The following is a 20559-nucleotide window of genomic DNA, read 5'->3' as shown; positions in this document are numbered from 1 at the left end:
AAGCAGTGGTATCAACGCAGAGTCACTGGACCGTCGCGATAACCGGGGTTAACCCGGCGGTTAGGTTACCTCGTTATCGCGACGCCATCTCCGCGAGATCGTAACGAGGCATCGTAGCTCCGAGTAGCCGCCGTGATAATTACGCCAAAGGCCTAATTACGAAGCTAATCTCCCTTTTAGAATAACGCTTTTAAAAACGTCATCTCTAAACGATTCCCGTTTCCCGTTATTCGCGCGAGAAGATTCATTTCTTTTTCGTGAATTTAGCTTGAAATTCATCAATTTCCCTTCTCTCGACTCGAGCAAAAGTCCAAATGTGTTTAACTTAATCTATTCTCTCGATCGATTATTTATGAGAAATTTAATTTTTATCCTTCATCTTTTTGTTTCAAATTTGAAGCTTCTTTTTCTTTCTCTATTCCAACGATATTCCTCTGTTCGTTAAATCGTAAATTAAATTCATTTGACGAGATAATTAACTCGTCTGATCGAAAGAATCGATCACTCACCACTCACCTTGTAGATCTCGTCGACGAGTCTGGTGAGCTCCTCAGTCTCCATGATGACCTCCCAGATGAAAATTCTGTTTTTTTTTCTTTTTTTTTCTAGTTTTGTAGGATGCTCATATTTTTCCGTTCTCCCGAGACTGGATCTCACGTGACCGCTCCGCTTTCCCAAACTCGATCGTGCTACACTCGTTCGATATATCGCCCGAATATGGAATACTAAAGGAAAACAAAGCAGCGAAAATTAGAGGCTCGTGTAACTCGTTGACTTGACTTGTGGACATTGGTTAAAATAAAAATATATGTTGTATACGTGTTTAGGAAAATTTTAGCATTTAATATAATTTTAATAAATTGATTTTCAAGTCACCAATCACATACAATCAAATACAAGTCACATTTTCCACATGAATTATTAATATAATTAATAAAATGGCTAAGAAATAATATATACCATATATATGTTTATATGTTAATTTGAAACTTGACCTGGTATTCCGCTTCGAGTATCCACCCAACTCTATTTATCGGTTGCTACCTTTTTATGATAATAATCGCTAATAGAAAAGCGCGTTCCTCTCTCTCTCTCTCTCTCTCAATTATGACCAATCGGCGCACCAGGCCGGCTGGAATCTCGGTACGCCGCTTAGGCTAAGCTCGAGCTAAGCATTACTCATACACGAATAACGAGAGAGAGAGAGGTCACGTTTCCCAAGTACTTTCATTCCGCAAGGACACCCGGTATGCGCGCGAACGGTTATACGAGAAAACCGCATAACTTTGCCACTCTTATAATATGTTTCTCGATGAGCGGATCTGCGAGCCGTGCGTCAAAGTGTTCACCGATCGTCGATCGAAAACAAGATATAGTAATAAATTTCTGTATATAAAAGTGATTATATATGTATACATATATACGTAAAAATATCTAGTAATTATTGTATAACATTATAATATACACACACACACACACACACACACACACACATATATATATATATATATATATATATATATATATATATGCATTTGTTTCAATAGTTATTATTATGTAGTTATTAGTATACGCCGTCGAAAAAAATCTCAACGCTCGTGAGTCAAAGGTATATACAGGACAGCGCGATAATAGTACTCGCAGACATATAAATTTGTGACATTCCCGGACAAATTTACGCGCTATTTACAAAAGACGCCCCGATACTAAAGGTAAACGCCGCGAATAATCGCGATTACGTCGATAACGGCGGGAGCGAACGGCGATTGTGAGAGTGACACTTGCGAAATATCGAAAGAGCGAAATGGGCAATTGCAAACGAAATATCAATCGGTCCGCGAGCGTATGTAACATAATAGTAATAGGCCGTTTAATAATAAAGCGGGCCGCTCAGTGATTCACCGTATCGAGTCTGGGCGCGCTTAATTAATAAATTGACGTTTTCATAAATTGATCCGCGCGCGACTATAACTCGCACAAAGTTCGCCGGATTGTTTGGACTTTTATCGATAATCCCAATATCCGAGTAATTTGTTATATCCAACATTTTTTTCATTTTATATTAATTCATATTGAGAGAGAGAGAGAGGGGGAGAGCGAGAGAGAGAGAGAGAGAGAGAGAGAGAAAATTAGTTTTTTAATTAATTAAATAATCAAGTCGTTTCTCGCGACTCTCGTCGATTGCAAAAATCTCAAACAAAATAAAAAACAAATGAGAGTTTCGAGACTATGGAATATATTGCGAAATTGCGCCATCAAAATTATCAATCCATTGGAAATGTATAATCAAACGATATCCGTGATTCGATGAACGAAATGTTACGAGTACCCGCGGAGAGTGGAGCAGAGGAGAGGGAAGAGGGAAGAGGGGAGAGGGGAGAGGGGAGAGGGGAAAGGGGCTCGTGCCGGATTTGTTAAATCATATCGATCGACGCGTATGCGCAAACGATTCGATCGCGATCGTAATACAGAGCGGAAGATTCGATTAAACGATGAAAGCGCCGCAAAATTCAACATGGCCTATCAAAAGTTGCCCTCTCTCCCTCCTCCCCTCGCGAATATTCGCTCGTTCGTTCGTCCGCGAATTTCACCGACACAAGCTTGCAAACGTTCGCTCGCTCGCTCGCTCGCTCGCCCCGAAAGCTTTCAGGCGAATTAAATTCTCTCGAATCGTTTACGATAAAATGTTTCCCTTTAATCTCTCTAATCACCGACGTACTCGACAAACTTTTGCGAATTCAATCGACGGACGTGTCCTAGGAACGTTTTAAAGTATTCGATACTCCAGCACACCTCGCGCGTTCGATCGCCAATATTGAAATAGGTATCGATGCCCGATAGTTGTTGGCGATGGAGTACAAGTGAGTGAGTGAGTGAGTGAGTGAGTGAGTGCGACAGTAAGGGACATAGAAAAAAATAAGTAACGCAATAAATATCAATAATTATGGTAAATCAAAATAAACATCACTCATTGTATCACGCAATTCATATGTATTTATCATACGTCACATTTCGTTCAAACGGCTCCTAATAATATCAAAATTAACCAATACTAACGATAAGACGATAATAAGTTAGTCAGTATTATAGATACATTCTTTAATTATTGTATTATCGAGAATCAAAATGTTATCGACTCTACGTGTGCGTGTGTACACATAATTATAAATTATATTAATTTAGTAATTGTAATTCCGTTAATTATAAATACATCGATATAGAGCAAAATCAAATAGATTAATGAACGAACGTGTACTCGTGCGCCAAACACGATTTCTCTCGACATTAATTTTATTGTTCATCGAAATCGCTCGTTCGAAACTCGACGTCAGCCGAATAACGCGCTATCAATCACGTGCATCGACGGTGCATTGAACTTACTTTCTTCGTTACGTAATACAGTATTGTGTTACATCATACACGCCGGCCTGAATATTTATTGTTTATTAGTGCGGTCGACAACCCGCTCCTACACACCCTCTCTCACTCTCTCCCCACTCTCTCCCCACCACCTCTTTCTCCGGGATTAAATATTCCGAGTTTTCCCCCTTCCGCGAGCTCGGAATATTTAGCTTGTCGATGCGATATGTTACATAAGTTAGGCGCGTCGAAAATGAAAGCGCGACAATGTCGCGAGACTGCATCGCGGTGCGAAAATTTTATGCGGAAAGGGGGATTAGCACTATTTTCTTTCAATCTTAAATAATATTGTACAATCTTTAAGCGCGTAAAGTCTAAATTTTCTCTTCCGACATTGCAGAGAGAAAAATGTAACATACATTGATCAAAAACGTATCCGATACGCCTCTTAATCGACTATCTCGAAAGAGGCTTTCTTCTTCTTTTCTACGAATCGGCGATTCTGAAATTTGTCGATCTATATATATATATATATATATATATATTTTTTTTTTTTAATGAAAAAAGAAATGAACAAACATGTACGTAACATCGTATAATACGACATGCTCACGCTTCGCGTTGCAGGTTTAACCGGGAGTTTCTGCCCGCGGGACATTGGGACCGTTACAACATCCTCGGCAGTCGCCGCCATTTCAATGCGATCGCGCCAATGAATCCTCGACACGACATGTTTGTCTTACGTTAAAAATCGCGCGAAAACTCAATATGCTTTTCGCTCTAACAAGCGAAGAATAACAATAATTAAAATTTCAACAAGTCTAATATCTTGTTAACATCTTCTTCTTCTTCTTCAAGGCCGATGAGGCGCAAGGGGGAAAGCTACGAAATTAGTTCGATAAACGAGATTCCGCGAGCAGTAAATTGGTGCGAAAAAAGCACACGCATCTTTCCAAAATAGTCGTTTTATCTCTTATCTCTTTTCTCTTTCGCGAGCTAAAATATCCTTGGCTTTCAAAGCCACCTTCTCCCCTCCCTCCCTCCCTCCCACCCTTACATCATAGCTTTAATTATCGCCTCAAAGGGCCCCGGCCCTTTGCTTTATTTATCCATCGATGACGTTCCCTTATCCTCTGCGCCGTCAAAGAAATTCTTACGGACGTTAATTAACCTCCAAACCTCGCAAAAAAAAAAAGCGAGGTGCAAAAACGAACGGGGAGCGCCCATATTCATCGCGATAATGAGGAAGGAAACTATTCTTTGTTCCCTTTCACCGTATGTTCACCGTGTGTTTCGCTTCCGACAAAGTAATAGTATCTTCATAGCTTCCATTTTAGGGGATTATACAATATACGTACATATGCATATATATATATATATATAGTATATATATATATATATACATATATCGTAGCACATATACATGAGTCGTAGAGCATTAGAAAAAGATAACTTAATTTCTTTCTTTTTACCGAGAATAAGAAAGAGACACAAAATCGATCACTAATACATTTTATTCATTATTAATCAATTTTATAAGATACATTTTAACGCGTGAGACTAATTAAATCCAGACTGTATTCATAAACTGAGAAAATCTTAAACTCTTTATCTCAAAACGCGTTTATATATCGCGAATAAAGCTGCAATATTATCGGATAAATGGCAAAAAGGATAGGAAGAAACACAGGTGGAGGAAAGGAGAAAGAGATTTATATTGTGACGGAAATCAGTAAGCGGTAAAAGATTTAACGACAAATTACGAGCTGCGATGGAACCCAATGATCTCGACCCGTGAATTATCTGACATAAATTTCGATTTGCAGTTGACACTCGGTACCATTCAATATTCGGGCTCGCGCGCGCTTATACATATTTTTTTTTTTTCATTTTATTTTCAAAACTCCGATAATGGAGAAATGGGCTAAACATTTTGCGCTAATGAAAATAGAGAAAAAAAGACAAGGTATACGAAGAAAGAACGCGGCGATGAAAATCCGAAGAAGGAGCTCCCGTCCCGCGCGACGCGAAATCGCTCGCGGATGATTTCGACGATGTCGATTCGAGAAAATGCGCCGCGCGTCATGGATTCCCTCTCGTAAGTACTTGGAGCGAAATTCTCAATATACAGTTTTGTACAATTGTTTCATTCTTTTGCTCAATTTTCAAATTAATGTATTTCATATTTAAATAATTTTCAAATTAATAAAGAAACTAGATTCGGATCATATCGGCATAATTTTTGTTTCTTCCATTAAGCGAAACGTGTCAAATTTTAAATAGCATGTATATTTATGTATGTACAATATATATGTAAGTCGAATTTTTAATCCGTTTTTTAATCTTTACCGATCGTCACTTGTCCTTTATTTATTGTATGTATGGATACGCGTGAGTATAAATACCTTTGCATTTCGTTTATATCGATATCAAATTAAATTCTTTAAAAAGTCTAGTAAAAATATAATATAAAGATTATACAGTCTGTCTCCGGGGCTCCTTTCCAATATAAAATATTTCGCATTAAATTTAATAATGAAGAATAATTTTATGTCAAGTTGAGAAATTTATTTTTATCCGCGTATTGTTTTTTCTCCAACAATGTTACGATAATGTTTTAACCGCGAAACATAAGCGCGCTATTGTAACATATGTGTATACATATATGCACGTATGTTATTTAAAATGTATAGACAATTAAACCGAACAATGTTTTTCAACTTGTAACATTAAAAATTAATAATCTTTCAGTGTGCCATAGAAATATTCAAATATCATTTTTTGTTATCGTTTAATTCATTCGAGTAAAATTAAAAAATACAAAACAATAATTATAAGTAAATAGAATGTATTGGGGGGAAAAAAAAAACATTTTTTAAGTATCCTTTACGCGCGCGATATTGATCGTACTTGTTAAACATTTCTACGCCATATGTTTGATAGTTTGCTAGATAAAAAGAATGTTAATTTTTATTCTCTACTAGTGTTCTTTTCTTCTTCTTTTTTATTACGATTAATTTTTTAAACAAAATTTCTTTCCGTTATATAATTTTTTTTCCTGTTTTAATTATATATAATACGTTTTACGTTTAAGGAGAGAGCTAGAGAGAGAGAGAGAGAGAGAGAGAGAGAGAGAGAGAGAGAGAGAGAGAGAGAGAGAGAGAGAGAGAGGAAGAATAATTTTCTTTACATTTCGCGAATCAAACCTTCCTTCGAGATATTTTCATACAATTTATATTGTACGCAATTTCCGATTCTTCGATTTTTCTCGCGGAAATACCACGTATTTCCCTTAGATTTCGTTAGATTCGCAATGTCGGCACGACCGCGCAAATATCCAAGATACATCGACAAACTCCTTTTCTCATCACGAGACATTTCGCGCATAAACTTTACGTACAATTCGTTTGCTTTTTATAAATTCGTCTATTTTTTCGTATATTCTTCCAACATTTTAACCAGAGTGCAAGCGGGGTAGGAGCGACGCACGCACATCTAAACACGTACACGAAGGATTCCGAGAGTCCTATACAAGGTCGTAAACATTAAAACACCAAACATCACAAAGTACGGTAGTCTAGTAGCACGTGTGGTTACGACTCGTATACATATGTATATAGTGAAAGATTCGGAAAGATATCGCAATATTTGCGGGACGAAAAATAAGCGTACCGAGTTTCTGTGCGACGCGACTTTCAAGACAGAAAATATGACGTTAATTTGTTACGTAATTTAATGGACGTTGCGCGCACGATTATTACGAGAAAATGTTTGCTCCATTTTTGTTAATTTTATCTTTTATTCGATATTTGCGCAAGCAGAACGATCCAAATTTACAAACGTTTTATTTTTAACTATATATTTTTATTAACATCGCAATATTTTTAATTATATATTTCACGCGTATATTATTCTAATTATAAAATTATCGTCCATCATTTTTCATTTTCACTTTTTGCAAAAATTCCTCCCGACAAACAAAATAATATTAGGTGTACAATTTTGCTTCCGCCGTTTTTTTCCCGAAATTCGAGGCTTTATTGTGAAAAACTGGTTATACATTTATAAGGCGTTTTGAAATTGCTTGTTGAGTCACTCCCAATGATCGTGCCAATTCTTTTTGACTTTGACTCGAGTCTTCATTAAGTAATGCCTTCAATTCTGCATCTTCGAAAACCTTCTCTCTTCCACCGATATGCCGGTCTTCGACGCGAAAATCACCGTTCTTGAAGCGTTGAAACCACTCACGACACCTTCTTTCACTAATAGCGGCTTCACCATAAATATTTGAGAGCATTCGGATGAGCCTTAGCCGCAGATTTCTTCATATTAAAGTAGAAAATTAAAACCTCCCGCAAATGACGAGCATTTGGCTCGTAAACTGACATTTTCAATGGAGAATAACTTTATGACGCAGACACAAATCGACTAATGTTTCTATGGGGTTACGTTGACAGATGCCCAAGTTTATCGCGTGACGTCTATGATCTATTTATTTCGACCACTACTTACCGCTAAAGCCATCTATAGGAAAACGGCAGAAGCAAAGTTGTACACCTAATAATAATATAGTGTAGCGATGTAGACAAAGTTGTACATAATTATGAGATATACTACGCAATATATACGCAATATATACGCATTAAAATGAGAAAAGAAAAGAAAAGACATTTTTTTTACATATTTTAAAACTGTCGCAATGTAAGCTTATATAAATATTTAGATGATAGATCTATCTACGTAAAAGTTTATTCAATGCGTGTTCAATTAATGAAACATTTTTTTCGTCCTCACAACGGGATATATCTTACAACTGTTTAAAGTTAATTAACAATTGTATTCGATAATCTCGACACACAAACACGAGCTTTTTTATTACTCATTTTTACATCTTCGACATCCGTCGAGACGCGCGCGCGTTAGGCAAACTATTCTCCGATAGTTGGAGATACAGAAATGGCAAACGAGAGCTACAATCCTTAACTCCAATTTCTCAATTGCGTCGTCATACCTAACCTATCGAATCTAAAAAAATAGTCCTTCAAGTCCCATTACACAAATTAACTCAACGTCGTGTACAATTCAGTCAGTCCCGATTGACCGAAATTCCCCCACCCCGGCAATTTACGCGAGGGGCTGCTCACCTGACTCCGATGAGATTTCCGTGGGGGAGTCGATGGATCTGGATCACGAGAAGGATATCGGGGAAAGGTCCTCGAAAAATTGACAGCGCACCGCGCGACAGGCACCAAGACGGCACACGCTCGGACCGACGCACGCGAGAGCACTGACGTGAGACGCGAGAGTGCGAGACAGCGAGACTCGAAACTCGAGACCGGCGTCGGCTGCGCAGCTGGACCGGCGCGCACGATATCGAGTCTTATCCTTCTCTATCCTCCTCTATCCTCCTCTATCCTCCTCTACCCACCTACCCCTTCCTATCATCAACGTCTCTTGCGTCTTAACCCGTTTTAAATATTGTACCATACACACGTGTCGCGTAACTCGTAACTCGTAACGGTATACATGTATGTATACGAACAATTTTATCGCGGTATCAAAAATTTATGCAATATTTATGCGTCGAAAATTTTGTCTTTTACGTATATCTTTTATGTAATGACGATATAATGACGTAGTTTGTAGTTTAACGCAAAACAATAGACGAGAACAAGAACAGGTCACTCTCTACTACTCACTTTTTACTTTTTAACATGGTTTTTTCGATACGATTCCGCTTTTCAAATTGCTCCATCACGTCACTATGCTCTATAATTGTATCGTGAAATTATTTTTCCGTTGATATATTATGTAATATGCATACGAGAAGAACTAAATATGTATACGCTAAAAAATTTTAAACAATGTTGTCTAAAGCGCGCAATAATTACAATATATTCCAGCAACAGATGTGCGTCAATCTTGGCGATAAATTTTATAACACCCATCTCTCGAAAATGGCTGTAAAATATGAATTTTTCGCAGCTTTAAAGAGAACTTGAATCTATCGCTAACAATTTATAGTCGACATTAACAAGAAATTACTATCCGTAAAGTTTTAATCGAAAACGCAGCACCATTTAATTGAACTTTTTCTCCGCGACCTCCTCGCGAGAGAGAGAGAGAGAGAGAGAGAGAGAGAGAGAGAGAGAGAGAGAGAGAGAGAGAGAGAGAGAGAGAGAGACGGAAGGGTAGGAAGGAAAGGGGAAAGCGAGGAATTCAATTAAAAAGTCCTATATGTGCGCGTCTCTTTATATTATATATACCTATATGTTATAAATATAAAGTTGATGCTTCTTGCCTCGTGGCTTCATCGCGCATTATTTACGACATACGTGTGTAACCATCTAATCTTATTACATAAAATATAATCCTATATTGATAAATATATCAGGATTATATAATATTGTACCACATGTTAACAGAATGTGTACGCGATAAAAATTTTGTATATTATTTTTATATAAATGGAGTTTTATATACGAGAAACAATAACAGATATAAAAATAAGCGATAATATTTACTCCATCGTACAATGTGTATGTATTATACAAAAGTTGTATTGTACATTCGATATCGAAATCGCGCGGTATATATCACCGTATGTATCTATCGCTAACGATCCAAAAGTGCCGTCTCGTCTCTCGTCTCTCGTCTCTCGTCTCTCACCTCTCACCGCGAGTTTTCTCGACGAGAGCGCATCTTGGATGTGGCCCGAGTTTATGGGGTCAGTCAGCGACGAAAGGAGGACTGGACTCTCGGTATCGAGGAATGTGGTAAAGGCCGGAACGAAGGTCGATTCTTCGTATACTCTATACTCTATACCGAGGAGAGACTCTCGACCGATCGGTCTCTCGTTGGCCGTGTTTCCGATAATGGACTCGAAAATAGGCAGATCGAGAATTCCTGCGCCACCTTCTCCTCTCCTCTCCTCTCCTCTCCTCCCTTCATCCTCCCCCCCCCCATCCTCATTCCCAAGTTCTCGGCTCGTTTAACGGCGTTAATTAATTTTACAGGCCGCTCGACTAATCGAAACCGCGTTCGCTAAATTCTCCCATAAACAAATCGGTCGAAAAGGCATGCGATAACGACACGTTGCGCGGTATTTTAATTATTTCCACAATTGCTATAATTGCACATTGCATTTAACAAAGTAATCGCGATTAAAACAAATGTCGGAAAGAGATTAATTGGATCGATATGACATATTCGCTAATATTTTTAAAAAAAATTTTAGGACAATTTTTCGACACGCGGCGCGCGCGACAATTCTTTTAAAATTTAATCTAACAAAAACTGAATTTAATTGCAAACCGCATGGATATAGACGAAAGGAATAGAAAGATAAAATAAAATAATTAAAAAAGAAAAAACGTTGGTATGGCATTTATCCGCCTCGTCATGGCAATCATTGTTCAATTTGCTGGTTTTTGTTCGCTCGCCGTTGGCGGTTTTCGAATTTTTCCAAAGTGCAATGAAAAATATATAGCCAACGAATTGACGAGTGTAACTCGAATTATATCGAAACACGATCACCACCTCCTCGGTGGTGTAATAAACGAATCAAAATCGTAGGATATCTCTTTGTAAATATATCGCTTTAAATACATTGTCCGCTTTTTCACAAGTCACTCGATATTAAGCTTGCAACAAAAATTTACCAATCTCTCTCTCTCTCTCTCTCTCTCTCTCTCTCTCTCTCTCTCTCTCTCTCTCTCTCTCCCGACTTCTCTTGTAATCTCAATTATTGAAAGATTTAGAACAACTAATACTTATGCGTTATATTTTACTGAAAATATATCCCTTGCTGAAGAAACGCGATCAAAACTTTCTACAATTGTTACGAAACATACTATTATTATTCTGCGTAACCTGCGAATCGAGAAAAACTTTCCTTCGCCAATTAGCAATAATTAAGGAAGAACAACGTAGCCTTGAGAGCCTGTTACTTTTGCGTGAGACTGTACCGCTAATTAGATATAAATCGAGCATCTATTTTGACGAAATTGAGAATCATTTACCCCTAGACCGGTCATATTGTTGTCACTTGGCGCGAAAATTTCCGCGTTCTTTGCAGAAACACAGGCACGTTCTCTCTTCTTCGCGGCGAGTCGTAATTCAGGATTCCCTCCTCTTGCGTTATTTATTATTTATGTCAGCGTGCAAATACGTGTGCGCTCCCACGTCGTTACGAATGACCCGCGCATATACGTGCCAAGTTGAACGCGGAAAATAATCCGCTTCCGGAAATCGCATTTATGCAGAATTAATTATCAGCGAAGAGTGTCCGAGGAGGAAGAGAGAGAGAGAGAGAGAGAGAGAGAGAGAGAGAGAGAGAGAGAGAGAAAGAGAATCGACTTGGAAAAAGTGCATCTTTCGAATCCCTTCCAAAATTTCACTCCAAATTCCTCGTGTTATATTAAACAGAATCACATGTCGTACATGTTATAATATTACTTAACACATAAGAGCAATCTTTAATCTATCTTTAATCTATCACCTACGAGTGTGTATCCGCTAATTGTTTCCGTAATCGACATCTCAAGTTATTCTCCTCGAAAAGAAAAATTCTATTACACCTTAATATTTTTACTTTTTCATGTACACACTTTTTCTTGTTATCGCATATAATATTTTATTTTGACCTTTAGACGGAGAAAATATTATTGTGAAAGTTACGCGATATAATTTTTGTAATCGTGGAACAACGCACCAACATATAAGAGAAATTACGATATTTTTATATTCGATATAATATTATGATAATACATATTATATTTTATAAAGGGCAATTGTAATTATTCAAATATTTTGACGCACAAACAAATATACAATTGTTAACAAACAATAAGACGGATGCAAAATTTATAATTTTTATAGTAATAAATATTTGAATATATCTTTATATTCCAACTTTACACAATTGTTGTAAAAGAGAATGTATTTTTTACGTAATTTGTACTGTAAAATTTCATTCGTGTACATTCATTAAAAGAATCTTACCATCTTATTATATCGTTGAAATTTATTCAAACGCTTAGTATTTTAATAAATAATATGAAATTAGCTATTAAATTAAATCGATATCTCTCAAATAATATATCGGGTGTATCGTCGCTGCGCCGATATAAAATGCCGGAGAAATTCCCGGAGGGAAAATTTTAGAAAACCGTCGCCTTCGCGACACGTGAGCGCGTAGAGGCGCGTCTTCGAAAAGTAAATAAGCCGTGAAATATTGCACGCCCGCGGCAACGACGCAAGGGCGAGGGTTCGGTCCTATTATCCATCACGAGGACTGTCAGCCCCACGTGGGATCAGGTCGACGCGACGATGTATCTCGCCGAGACGTCCAACGACACACGATATGTCGTTCGATTACATCCCTCCCCCCTCCCTATCTTCTCTTTTCTTCTCTTCTCTTCTCTTCTCTCTTCTCTCCTCTCCCCTCTCCTCTCTCCACTCTCCACTCTCCTCTCTCCTCTCTCCTCTCTCCTCTCTCCTCTCTCCTCTCCTCTTCTCTTCTCTTCTCTTCTCTCATCGTCAGTGTGCGAGCAAAAAGGATCCGATGCGATCATCCGCGTCACATATGTATAATCCCTCTCTTTGTAAGAAATTTCGGAGGAGAAGGCGCGGAAATTTAAAAAGCGATATCGACGACCATTCGATTAGTAATATCTGATTAATAGCCATTAATAATAATAATGTGATTAAGGTTCTTAAATCCCTCGCTCAAGTCGAATATTGAATTATGACGGAATTGGTAGCGAAAAATCGTGTAAATCTTTTTCTTGTAAAATAAGTAAATTTTCTCGTGTGCTACTACCACTTTTGCGTTATTGTAATATAAGTTGGTAAAATCACCAAATTTTTCGCGATTCAATAAATATAATTCTATAAATCTTTTATATATATATATATATATATATATATATATATATATATATATATATATATATAAACTATTAAATACGAGATAGAAAGCAGAGAGAGAAAGAGAAAGCAAAGAGAAGAGAGGAGAAAAGAGAGAAAAAAAGATAGGAAGAGAGGGAGAGGGGGAGAGAGAGAGAGAGAGAGAGAGAGAGAGAGAGAGAGAGAGAGAGAGAGAGAGAGAGAGAGAGAAGGAGAAACGTTGATTACGCATAATGTTACAATCCAAAATACAATTAGTATCACGACAAATAAATTTACTTACCACAAATGACAAAGTCGACCGACATCTTGACTGCGCAGTTTTGATTTCTTCGCAACATTAACTTCGATTGACGTCCGAACGAATTAATCACTCTTGATAACGTATACCTCTTCTCTTTTTTGTTGGTACTGTAATAAAGGACAATCTAAGAATATTGCACACAAGTCTTTGACTTTCTCGCTACGTAAAGCTTGGATCGTGTTAGTTCGGCGAAGAAGAAGCGCGTTTGAACCGTGTAATGTCCATTTCCTGTTCCCGTCCGCAAGCTGCAAGCTGCAATCTGCAACAAACGCACACTATTATGACATACACACACATACACACACACTACTATTAACACTCGAAAACAATTGCGCAACGTTCACTTTATGTACTCAAACACACGGGTGATTCGTTTTTAACGTTTTTCGGGCAAAAAGAACGCGAGAAATACAAAGCCGTTATGAAACAATTACGAGACGATTCCGCGAAAACTGTGAATTTGGGAGCGTATAGGGCGTAGAGTCACGCGTCAAGTGCATTACTTCACGTTCCTCGGAAACGCAAATCGAGAACGATATGAATTATAATAAACTGTAAAATTAATAAATTTGCCAAAAATGAAAGAAATGATATATACATTGCTATTTATTTATTTTAACATCAATTTTATGCCCATAAAATTATTTAATTTCTTCGACAATAAATTATTTTTTGACTCGCTAAAAAAATGGCTTTAATGCGCGCGTGCGATGAAAATATCTCATTGTCAGCCCTTCAATTTTAAAAATCAGAAAATTATAATTATATAATATACATAGTCGGCGATTTATAAAATTTGATAAAATTGAAATATAGTTGTATTTTTTTTTTTTACACATCTATTATTTTATACATTATGTAAATTCTTATATATATATATATATATATATATATATATATAATCTCGTATAAAAAATAATTCCAATTCATTCTTTAAAAAAATATAGCAAACAAATATAGATATATAGAAATAAAATATAGATTTTTTTATTAATAATTTCATTAACCATGTTCTCTTGCTGGGTGACCACGCATTTATTACATTTATAATTTTATTTATTCGTTATTTCATGATACTATTAATAAATAAAATGTACGTTAAAATAAGTATTTCCATCATTTCTTTATAAAAATAATTTTTACTTTAAAGAGAAAAATGTAACGATGAAAAAAACTTTGTGAAAGAAGCTCCTTTTCAAAATATTTCAAAAGTTTAAAAACTTAGTATGCAACTAGTATTATGCAAAGTTTTTCTTAATACTTTTCAATTTTTAAGTATCGTTCGGAATGTTCAATACTTTTAATAGAAAAAAATTATATGTAATATTTAAATATTCAATGGTCCGATAGAGATGCATTTACAGTTATCTTTTGCGTATACACATACATGCATACATACATATGGTATATAGGCAATCTTTTCAAGAAAATTTTTATGACGCAAAAGCACATCTTATTATAATAGTCAAATACTAATTAATAAATATAAAAACATTAAACACTTATTTTAACTTTAGACAATGGGATATCGTTTTTTTGTATTCTATTCCTGTCTTTTCCGTAAAATTTCAATTTTCATGCATTTGCTCGTTATCTTATTTGTATATATTTTCTCTTTCCTCATCCTATATTTATCTAAATTTAAACTCTTAATATTGTTAAAATAATATATCTAATTTTGATTAAATTATCAACGAAAGAAGACTGAAATATAAATGTCATAAAAGACATTTATTTTAATTAAACCTTGAAGATTTCATTCTTCAAATGCCTATCAGATTCTTTAAATTTTTGCTCAGGAAAGAATAATGGAATGGTGATTTTTGATCGAAGACATGGAATGTTCGAGTGAGAGAGTGAGAGAGAGAGAGAGAGAGAGAGAGAGAGAGAAGAAGAAGAAAAAAAAGAGACAATCAATTATTACAGAGTGCGCATTTATTGGGATAATAAACGACGACAACAATCAGTTTAATCCTCCTCTTCTTCCGGTGCGGCACCACCGCTTCCCTTTCTCAGATTCTTCCTCTTGACGCGGCCGGGTCTGCCGCCGCCGAATGGCGACTTGAGCGAGAAATCAATGTGCTTTTGCGAATCCAATCGCACGATGAACGACGGAATATTCACCACCTGTTTACGTACTCTGCAACAAAAAAACCATTAGTAATCACTCAGTTCTCCCGGCTTTGCATTTAAAGTCATTGACGGCAAATTCTTCTATTAGAAAGATAAAGACTCTACCGAAACTTCCTCTCTCTCTCTCTCTCACGACAAGGATGAAGAAGAATCTCGACAGGATGAATAAACAGACGTTAAGTGTCAAAAAAACGACACTTAAGTGGCCTGTGTGAATCAAATTTTGTTACATTAACGATTTGAGGATTCTGGATTCGTATGTAATCAACTACAACCAGTCGACCAGATGCCATCGTTAAGCCAATATTTAAGCAGCAGAATTTGTTCACCATCTTGCCTCGCGACATATATGCCGAATGTGGAACCTTCGAATACCGAAATTTTTACCGGTGTTATAAAGACGAGTGAGCTGTTGATGCCCCAAATTGTAAAATATTCAAATAATTTTACATTTGCACGCAAATGTGCATTAAAAAGCGACACAATGTACATAGCTTTTTGGCTGTAAGTTTCAAGTTGAATAAAATAAACATATAAGTTTGATGAGAAATATACAAGTTTGATAAGTTTGAATGTACATTCATACATACATAGATACATACATACACACACGCGCACACACGCATGTTTTTTTATGACATTTGTATTTCAGTCTTCTCTCATTGATAATCAATTTAAAATCATTTGTTTATTTTAACAATGTTAAGATTTAAATTGTAGCCTAGTATGAAACCGAAAAAGGAATCAATCCTTAACCGGTGATTAAGCTAGGCTTTTGATTTTGCCTCAAAGATTAGAAATGCGCCAATTAAAAATAATTTGACCATTTCTTGCCCATTTTTTAAGGCGTTCCCATCTTGAATCTCTACATTTTATCTAGATTGTAAAAAAGTCCATATCTTTTACGATCTAAATAAAAAACTTTTCTTATTACAATTTATGCAAAATTTTTATTCTGTCTTAAATTTTTCCTTCCTGCAATAGAATGTTTTTCTTTTCTCAATGATAAAAGTGTTCTTTTTCTCTAGCAATATAGACGTATATATTGATGTATTATTATTACCGACAACTTACCGAATATGCCGTTGGCGAATAAGCACGCGAGCATGATGGATGGATTTAGCCAGACCTAGTTTGAATACTTGAGTCTGCAGACGTCGCTCCAGAAAATCTTCAATCTTCAAGCCCAATACATAATCGAGCTTCATATGAGCCTCATTCAATACACCAATTCTTACCAAACGACGAAGCAGAGCGTTTCCTGTAAAGATACATGTTCTCATATTAGGAAAATTTGAAGAGATTTTCTCAGACAAATCCTTCTTAAGTGTCTATAGAAATCTCTCAGTCTATGCTTATATCTACAGAGATATTCGGACAAGAGGTGTCAAAAACATAATCATCATATGCTCTATATTTTGTGTTAAATAAATGCACGATTGATTAATACAATTTAGAAAAAAAAAAAATCTTATGTATATTTTTTTTTTCTTCTTCTTCTTTACGACCAATGTGTATATGACTAACCTTCGAAGAGACGTTTCGGATCTTTCTCCTCTAGTGTAAGCAGCTCACGAGCAGCCTTCCGTATCTTAGCCAGGGTGTACTTTACCCTCCACACTTCACGTTTGTTACGAAGACCGTATTCTCCGATGATGCGTAACTCTTGATCGAGGCGAGCTTTCTCGTACGGCCTTCTGGGAGTGACGTAGGTCTTTGAAAAGACCGACGGAATTCTTCCGTTAACCATGCTAGGATATCGTTATCTGAAGAGAAATTATTTTAAAATCGTATGAGAGAATGAGAGAAACGAATAAATTTCAAATCTCGTAACATCGCAATTTGAAAAATAGCATTCATATCCGCCACGTGTTTACGCCACTCGACAAAGAACGTATGCAGAACACGAAAAAAAAGATCGATCTATCTTCAATTACACCTTAAAGTATATATATTTACGAATTTTAGATCGATTATATAATGATTAAATTATTCGAGTAACTACGAATAGTCGAACGGATTCTATTTGTGAATATTATTACTCTACCTCTTGTGCCGCGAAGAAGAATATCAACCTCCCGTCGAGACGAATACGATAAAAATGGCCGAGCGAGGATCGAGTCGAGCGACCGTCGACCGTTCGAGCAACGATCTCCATAAACTATAGCGATACCAGTACCAGGGAGCAGGGAGTCGATTGTGTATCCTTTGAGCCAAGAAAATTACAAAAGTGAACAGATTTACTAGATTTCGACGAATGGTATCGTAGATACTCTAGTGAATTTTCTCACTTTTATCCTTTCATAAGGCCGTATTAAGGCCCGTCTACATAGGCGCAACACGCCAGACGCAGCTCGCAGGCCGGTATTCATAGTTAGTTTTTATATTTAAGATCGTCTTAAGCACAATCTTAATATGTCCTAAACCAATCACAGAGCCGTATCAGCATCTTAAGATATTACTTAAGGCGGTCTTAAATATAAGAACTGATTATGAATACCGGCCTGCAAGCTGCGTCTGGCGTGTTGCGTCCTATGTAGACGGGCCTTAACGCTACGGGTTGCGGTTGCGGTTACGGTCGATTGTTGCGGATTGACCAATCGGAGCAAAGTAGCTTACCGCCTGATTCAATGTTCAATCCGCAACTGTCAACCGTAATCCACAACTGCAAACGAGCCCGCAACCCGTATAGTGTAATACAGGCTTTAGATCAGAAAGGCTGCGGTCGGGAAGACGCTAGAAATGCTTCGAAGCGTTTCATTGACCAATCAGGATAAAGAGAGTAAAGAATTCTTTATTCTAATATCTAATTGGTAAATGCAATGCTTCGAAGCATCTTTAAGCCCGTATCAGAATACGCATCGAAGATTGTGCTTGAAGATTCAAGACTGAAATTTGACCAATCAGGACAAAGAAATTTTAGTCCCTTTTGTTTCGATTAGTCAAATTCCAATCTTTAATCTTCAATCCTCAATTTTCAATGCGTAATCCGATACGGGCTTTAGCGTCCTCTCGATCGCAGTCAAAAAAAATATATATATGTAGTTTTCAAAATTTAAAAAAAAAGTATACATGTATAATATAATATATAGGAATTCGAGAAAGACTATAACGAAATATGTCTCATAAATGTGTACCATTTTCCTTCTTTAAATTATTTATTCAAAGATAATGAGACGCAGAGAAAGAAGGCTATAATCATGTTCTACAGCCTGCGTCCACGGCGACCTCCCTTCCTACGGGTCGAATCGGATGGAATGGGGGTGACATCTTCGATACGACCAATTTTCATGCTCGAACGGGCTAAAGCACGCAGAGCAGATTGCGCACCAGGACCAGGAGTCTTTGTTTTATTACCTCCTGTAGCTCTCAGTTTGATATGCAGCGCTGTGATACCTAGCGATTTACATTTTTCTGCGACATCCTGTAAAGTACAAAATTATATATTTTACAATTAAAATTTTTGATATCATGCTTTGTATATTTAGATATTCCTATATGTAATATTACACATTTATATATGTTTCCTTTCTCTCTCTCTCTCTCTCTCTCTCTCTCTCTCTTAGAGAAAATAAATACACGATATATAAACACATCTTTTCAATTATCAAAGAGAATTTGTTTCTCCACAAATATAACGCTCCTTAGATTATAACATTTATCATCTAGAGGCTGCCTGACTGTGGATAATGCAATATGAAATACGAATTTCTTGAATTAATAATTAATACAACATACCTGAGCCGCAAGCATAGCTGCGTAGGGCGAGGCTTCGTCACGATCCGCCTTCACTTTCATGCCACCGGTAACTCTGGCGATTGTCTCCCTGAATCACACAAAGACACAGTTATACATCATGAAAGAGAGTTGCTAAATATAATCAACGTAATCTAACATAGTACCTGCCCGATAAATCAGTAACGTGTACGAACGTGTCATTGAAACTCGCGAAAATGTGAGCCACTCCAAAAACTACCTCTCCTTCACGGAGTTGCGGTCCAAGAGAAACTTGGACCTCTTCCTTCTGTACCTTTCCTCGTTTTGGCGGCATTTCTAAAGAAATTGCATGGATTCAATTATAAATCGGCAAATCGATCGAGGTTTGTTGTTTTGCTATTCTGTTGTTATTCTACAAAAAAGAGAGAGAGAGAGAGAGAAAGAACATTTGTATAAATTGTATACCCGAGAGAGACTTTAAGGTTATGCCGTTAGGTGAAAAGAAAGTAAAATATTAGTAGATTAGTACACTACTGTACACTAGCAATGAATTTCGAAATATAACCACTCTTGTTATTAGGTGTTATTAATCATGAAAATTCATCCGACTGTATCCAAGCCTTCTGCCAAATGCGAGATGTGTAGCGATTTCGCACACCATCTTCTTGCAATTTATTTATATAAATATACATATATATTTTTATATCTGTTTAAATATGCGAATTCAACTTAATATTTCTACCGGATTAATGATATTTGCTTTCGAAATATCTTTCGGCTATAAATATTTAGAATAACCCGCTCTATTTAGATTTTGATAAAAATATATTTAATCGATGCCTTTTTGTATAAAAACAAAGGATTGAAAAGTATAAATCGTCGTTTGATAGTACAAACAGAATTATTAAACGTTAAAATGCCATTTTTTAAGGTTAGGAAATCTGTCATACCGACAAAATTCTGGCGTTATAGCGGCGAATGGCGAAGGGCGAAAAGATTGTGCAACGTGTCGCATCGGTTATAAAGGTGCCTTTACATGGCAGTGTCAAGCGTCGAGAGTTAGGCCGGATTTACAGAATTGATTGGCAGAAAAGCAGAAGCCAATCAGAACTCTGTGCTAGAAAAGCAGAAGCCAA

At 36.6% G+C, this 20559-nt stretch overlaps 3 protein-coding genes across 8 annotated transcripts in view; all 3 read right to left on the bottom strand.

Annotated features, from left to right (window-relative positions):
* Irsp53 (Insulin receptor substrate 53 kDa) overlaps nt 1-8658 on the bottom strand; it is a 73916-nt gene extending 65258 nt beyond the window's left edge. For 2 of the 3 annotated variants that reach the window (XR_011448917.1, XM_070316409.1), the window contains exon 1: nt 517-714. Coding sequence is in view for 2 of the 3 variants with exons in the window: in XM_070316409.1 (XP_070172510.1) it covers nt 517-561 (45 nt within the window). In the remaining variant the exon portion in view is untranslated. Of the gene's footprint in view, nt 1-516; nt 718-8504 lie in introns of those variants that run through there. The other variant, XM_070316410.1, reaches the window with a different exon arrangement.
* Nucleotides 8659-13572: 4914 nt separating this feature from the next.
* On the bottom strand, nt 13573-17855 carry Rps9 (ribosomal protein S9). Of its 2 annotated transcripts, none has more exons than XM_070316412.1 (4): nt 17754-17855; nt 17234-17472; nt 16781-16967; nt 13573-13832 (listed from the first exon to the last, which is right to left on the bottom strand). In XM_070316412.1, exons 2-4 carry the CDS (start codon nt 17454-17456, stop codon nt 13754-13756), a joined length of 489 nt encoding a protein of 162 aa, XP_070172513.1. In that variant the 5' UTR covers nt 17457-17472; nt 17754-17855; the 3' UTR covers nt 13573-13753. The 2 variants fall into 2 exon arrangements, with proteins under 2 accessions (XP_070172513.1, XP_070172512.1); XM_070316411.1 differs by lacking the exon at nt 13573-13832 and adding an exon at nt 15498-15713.
* A 990-nt stretch (nt 17856-18845) lies between these two features.
* On the bottom strand, nt 18846-20426 carry LOC138945091 (small ribosomal subunit protein uS11A). Of its 3 annotated transcripts, none has more exons than XM_070316309.1 (4): nt 20374-20426; nt 19609-19759; nt 19445-19532; nt 18846-19130 (listed from the first exon to the last, which is right to left on the bottom strand). In XM_070316309.1, the coding sequence occupies exons 2-4, from the start codon at nt 19755-19757 to the stop codon at nt 18912-18914; spliced, it is 456 nt and encodes a 151-aa protein (XP_070172410.1). In that variant the 5' UTR covers nt 19758-19759; nt 20374-20426; the 3' UTR covers nt 18846-18911. The 3 variants fall into 3 exon arrangements, with proteins under 3 accessions (XP_070172410.1, XP_070172412.1, XP_070172411.1); XM_070316311.1 differs by lacking the exon at nt 20374-20426 and adding an exon at nt 19989-20080; XM_070316310.1 differs by lacking the exon at nt 20374-20426 and adding an exon at nt 19889-19959.
* Between the last annotated feature and the right edge of the window lie 133 nt (nt 20427-20559).

Source organism: Polyergus mexicanus, unplaced genomic scaffold (assembly GCF_030449975.1).
Source record: "Polyergus mexicanus isolate NDT 795.1 unplaced genomic scaffold, iyPolMexi1.0 SCAF_3, whole genome shotgun sequence".
In the NCBI taxonomy this organism is placed as follows: Eukaryota; Metazoa; Arthropoda; class Insecta; order Hymenoptera; family Formicidae; genus Polyergus; species Polyergus mexicanus.
The sequence above is the reverse complement of the archived record's forward strand: the minus strand, read 5'-3'. Positions and strand labels throughout refer to the sequence as shown.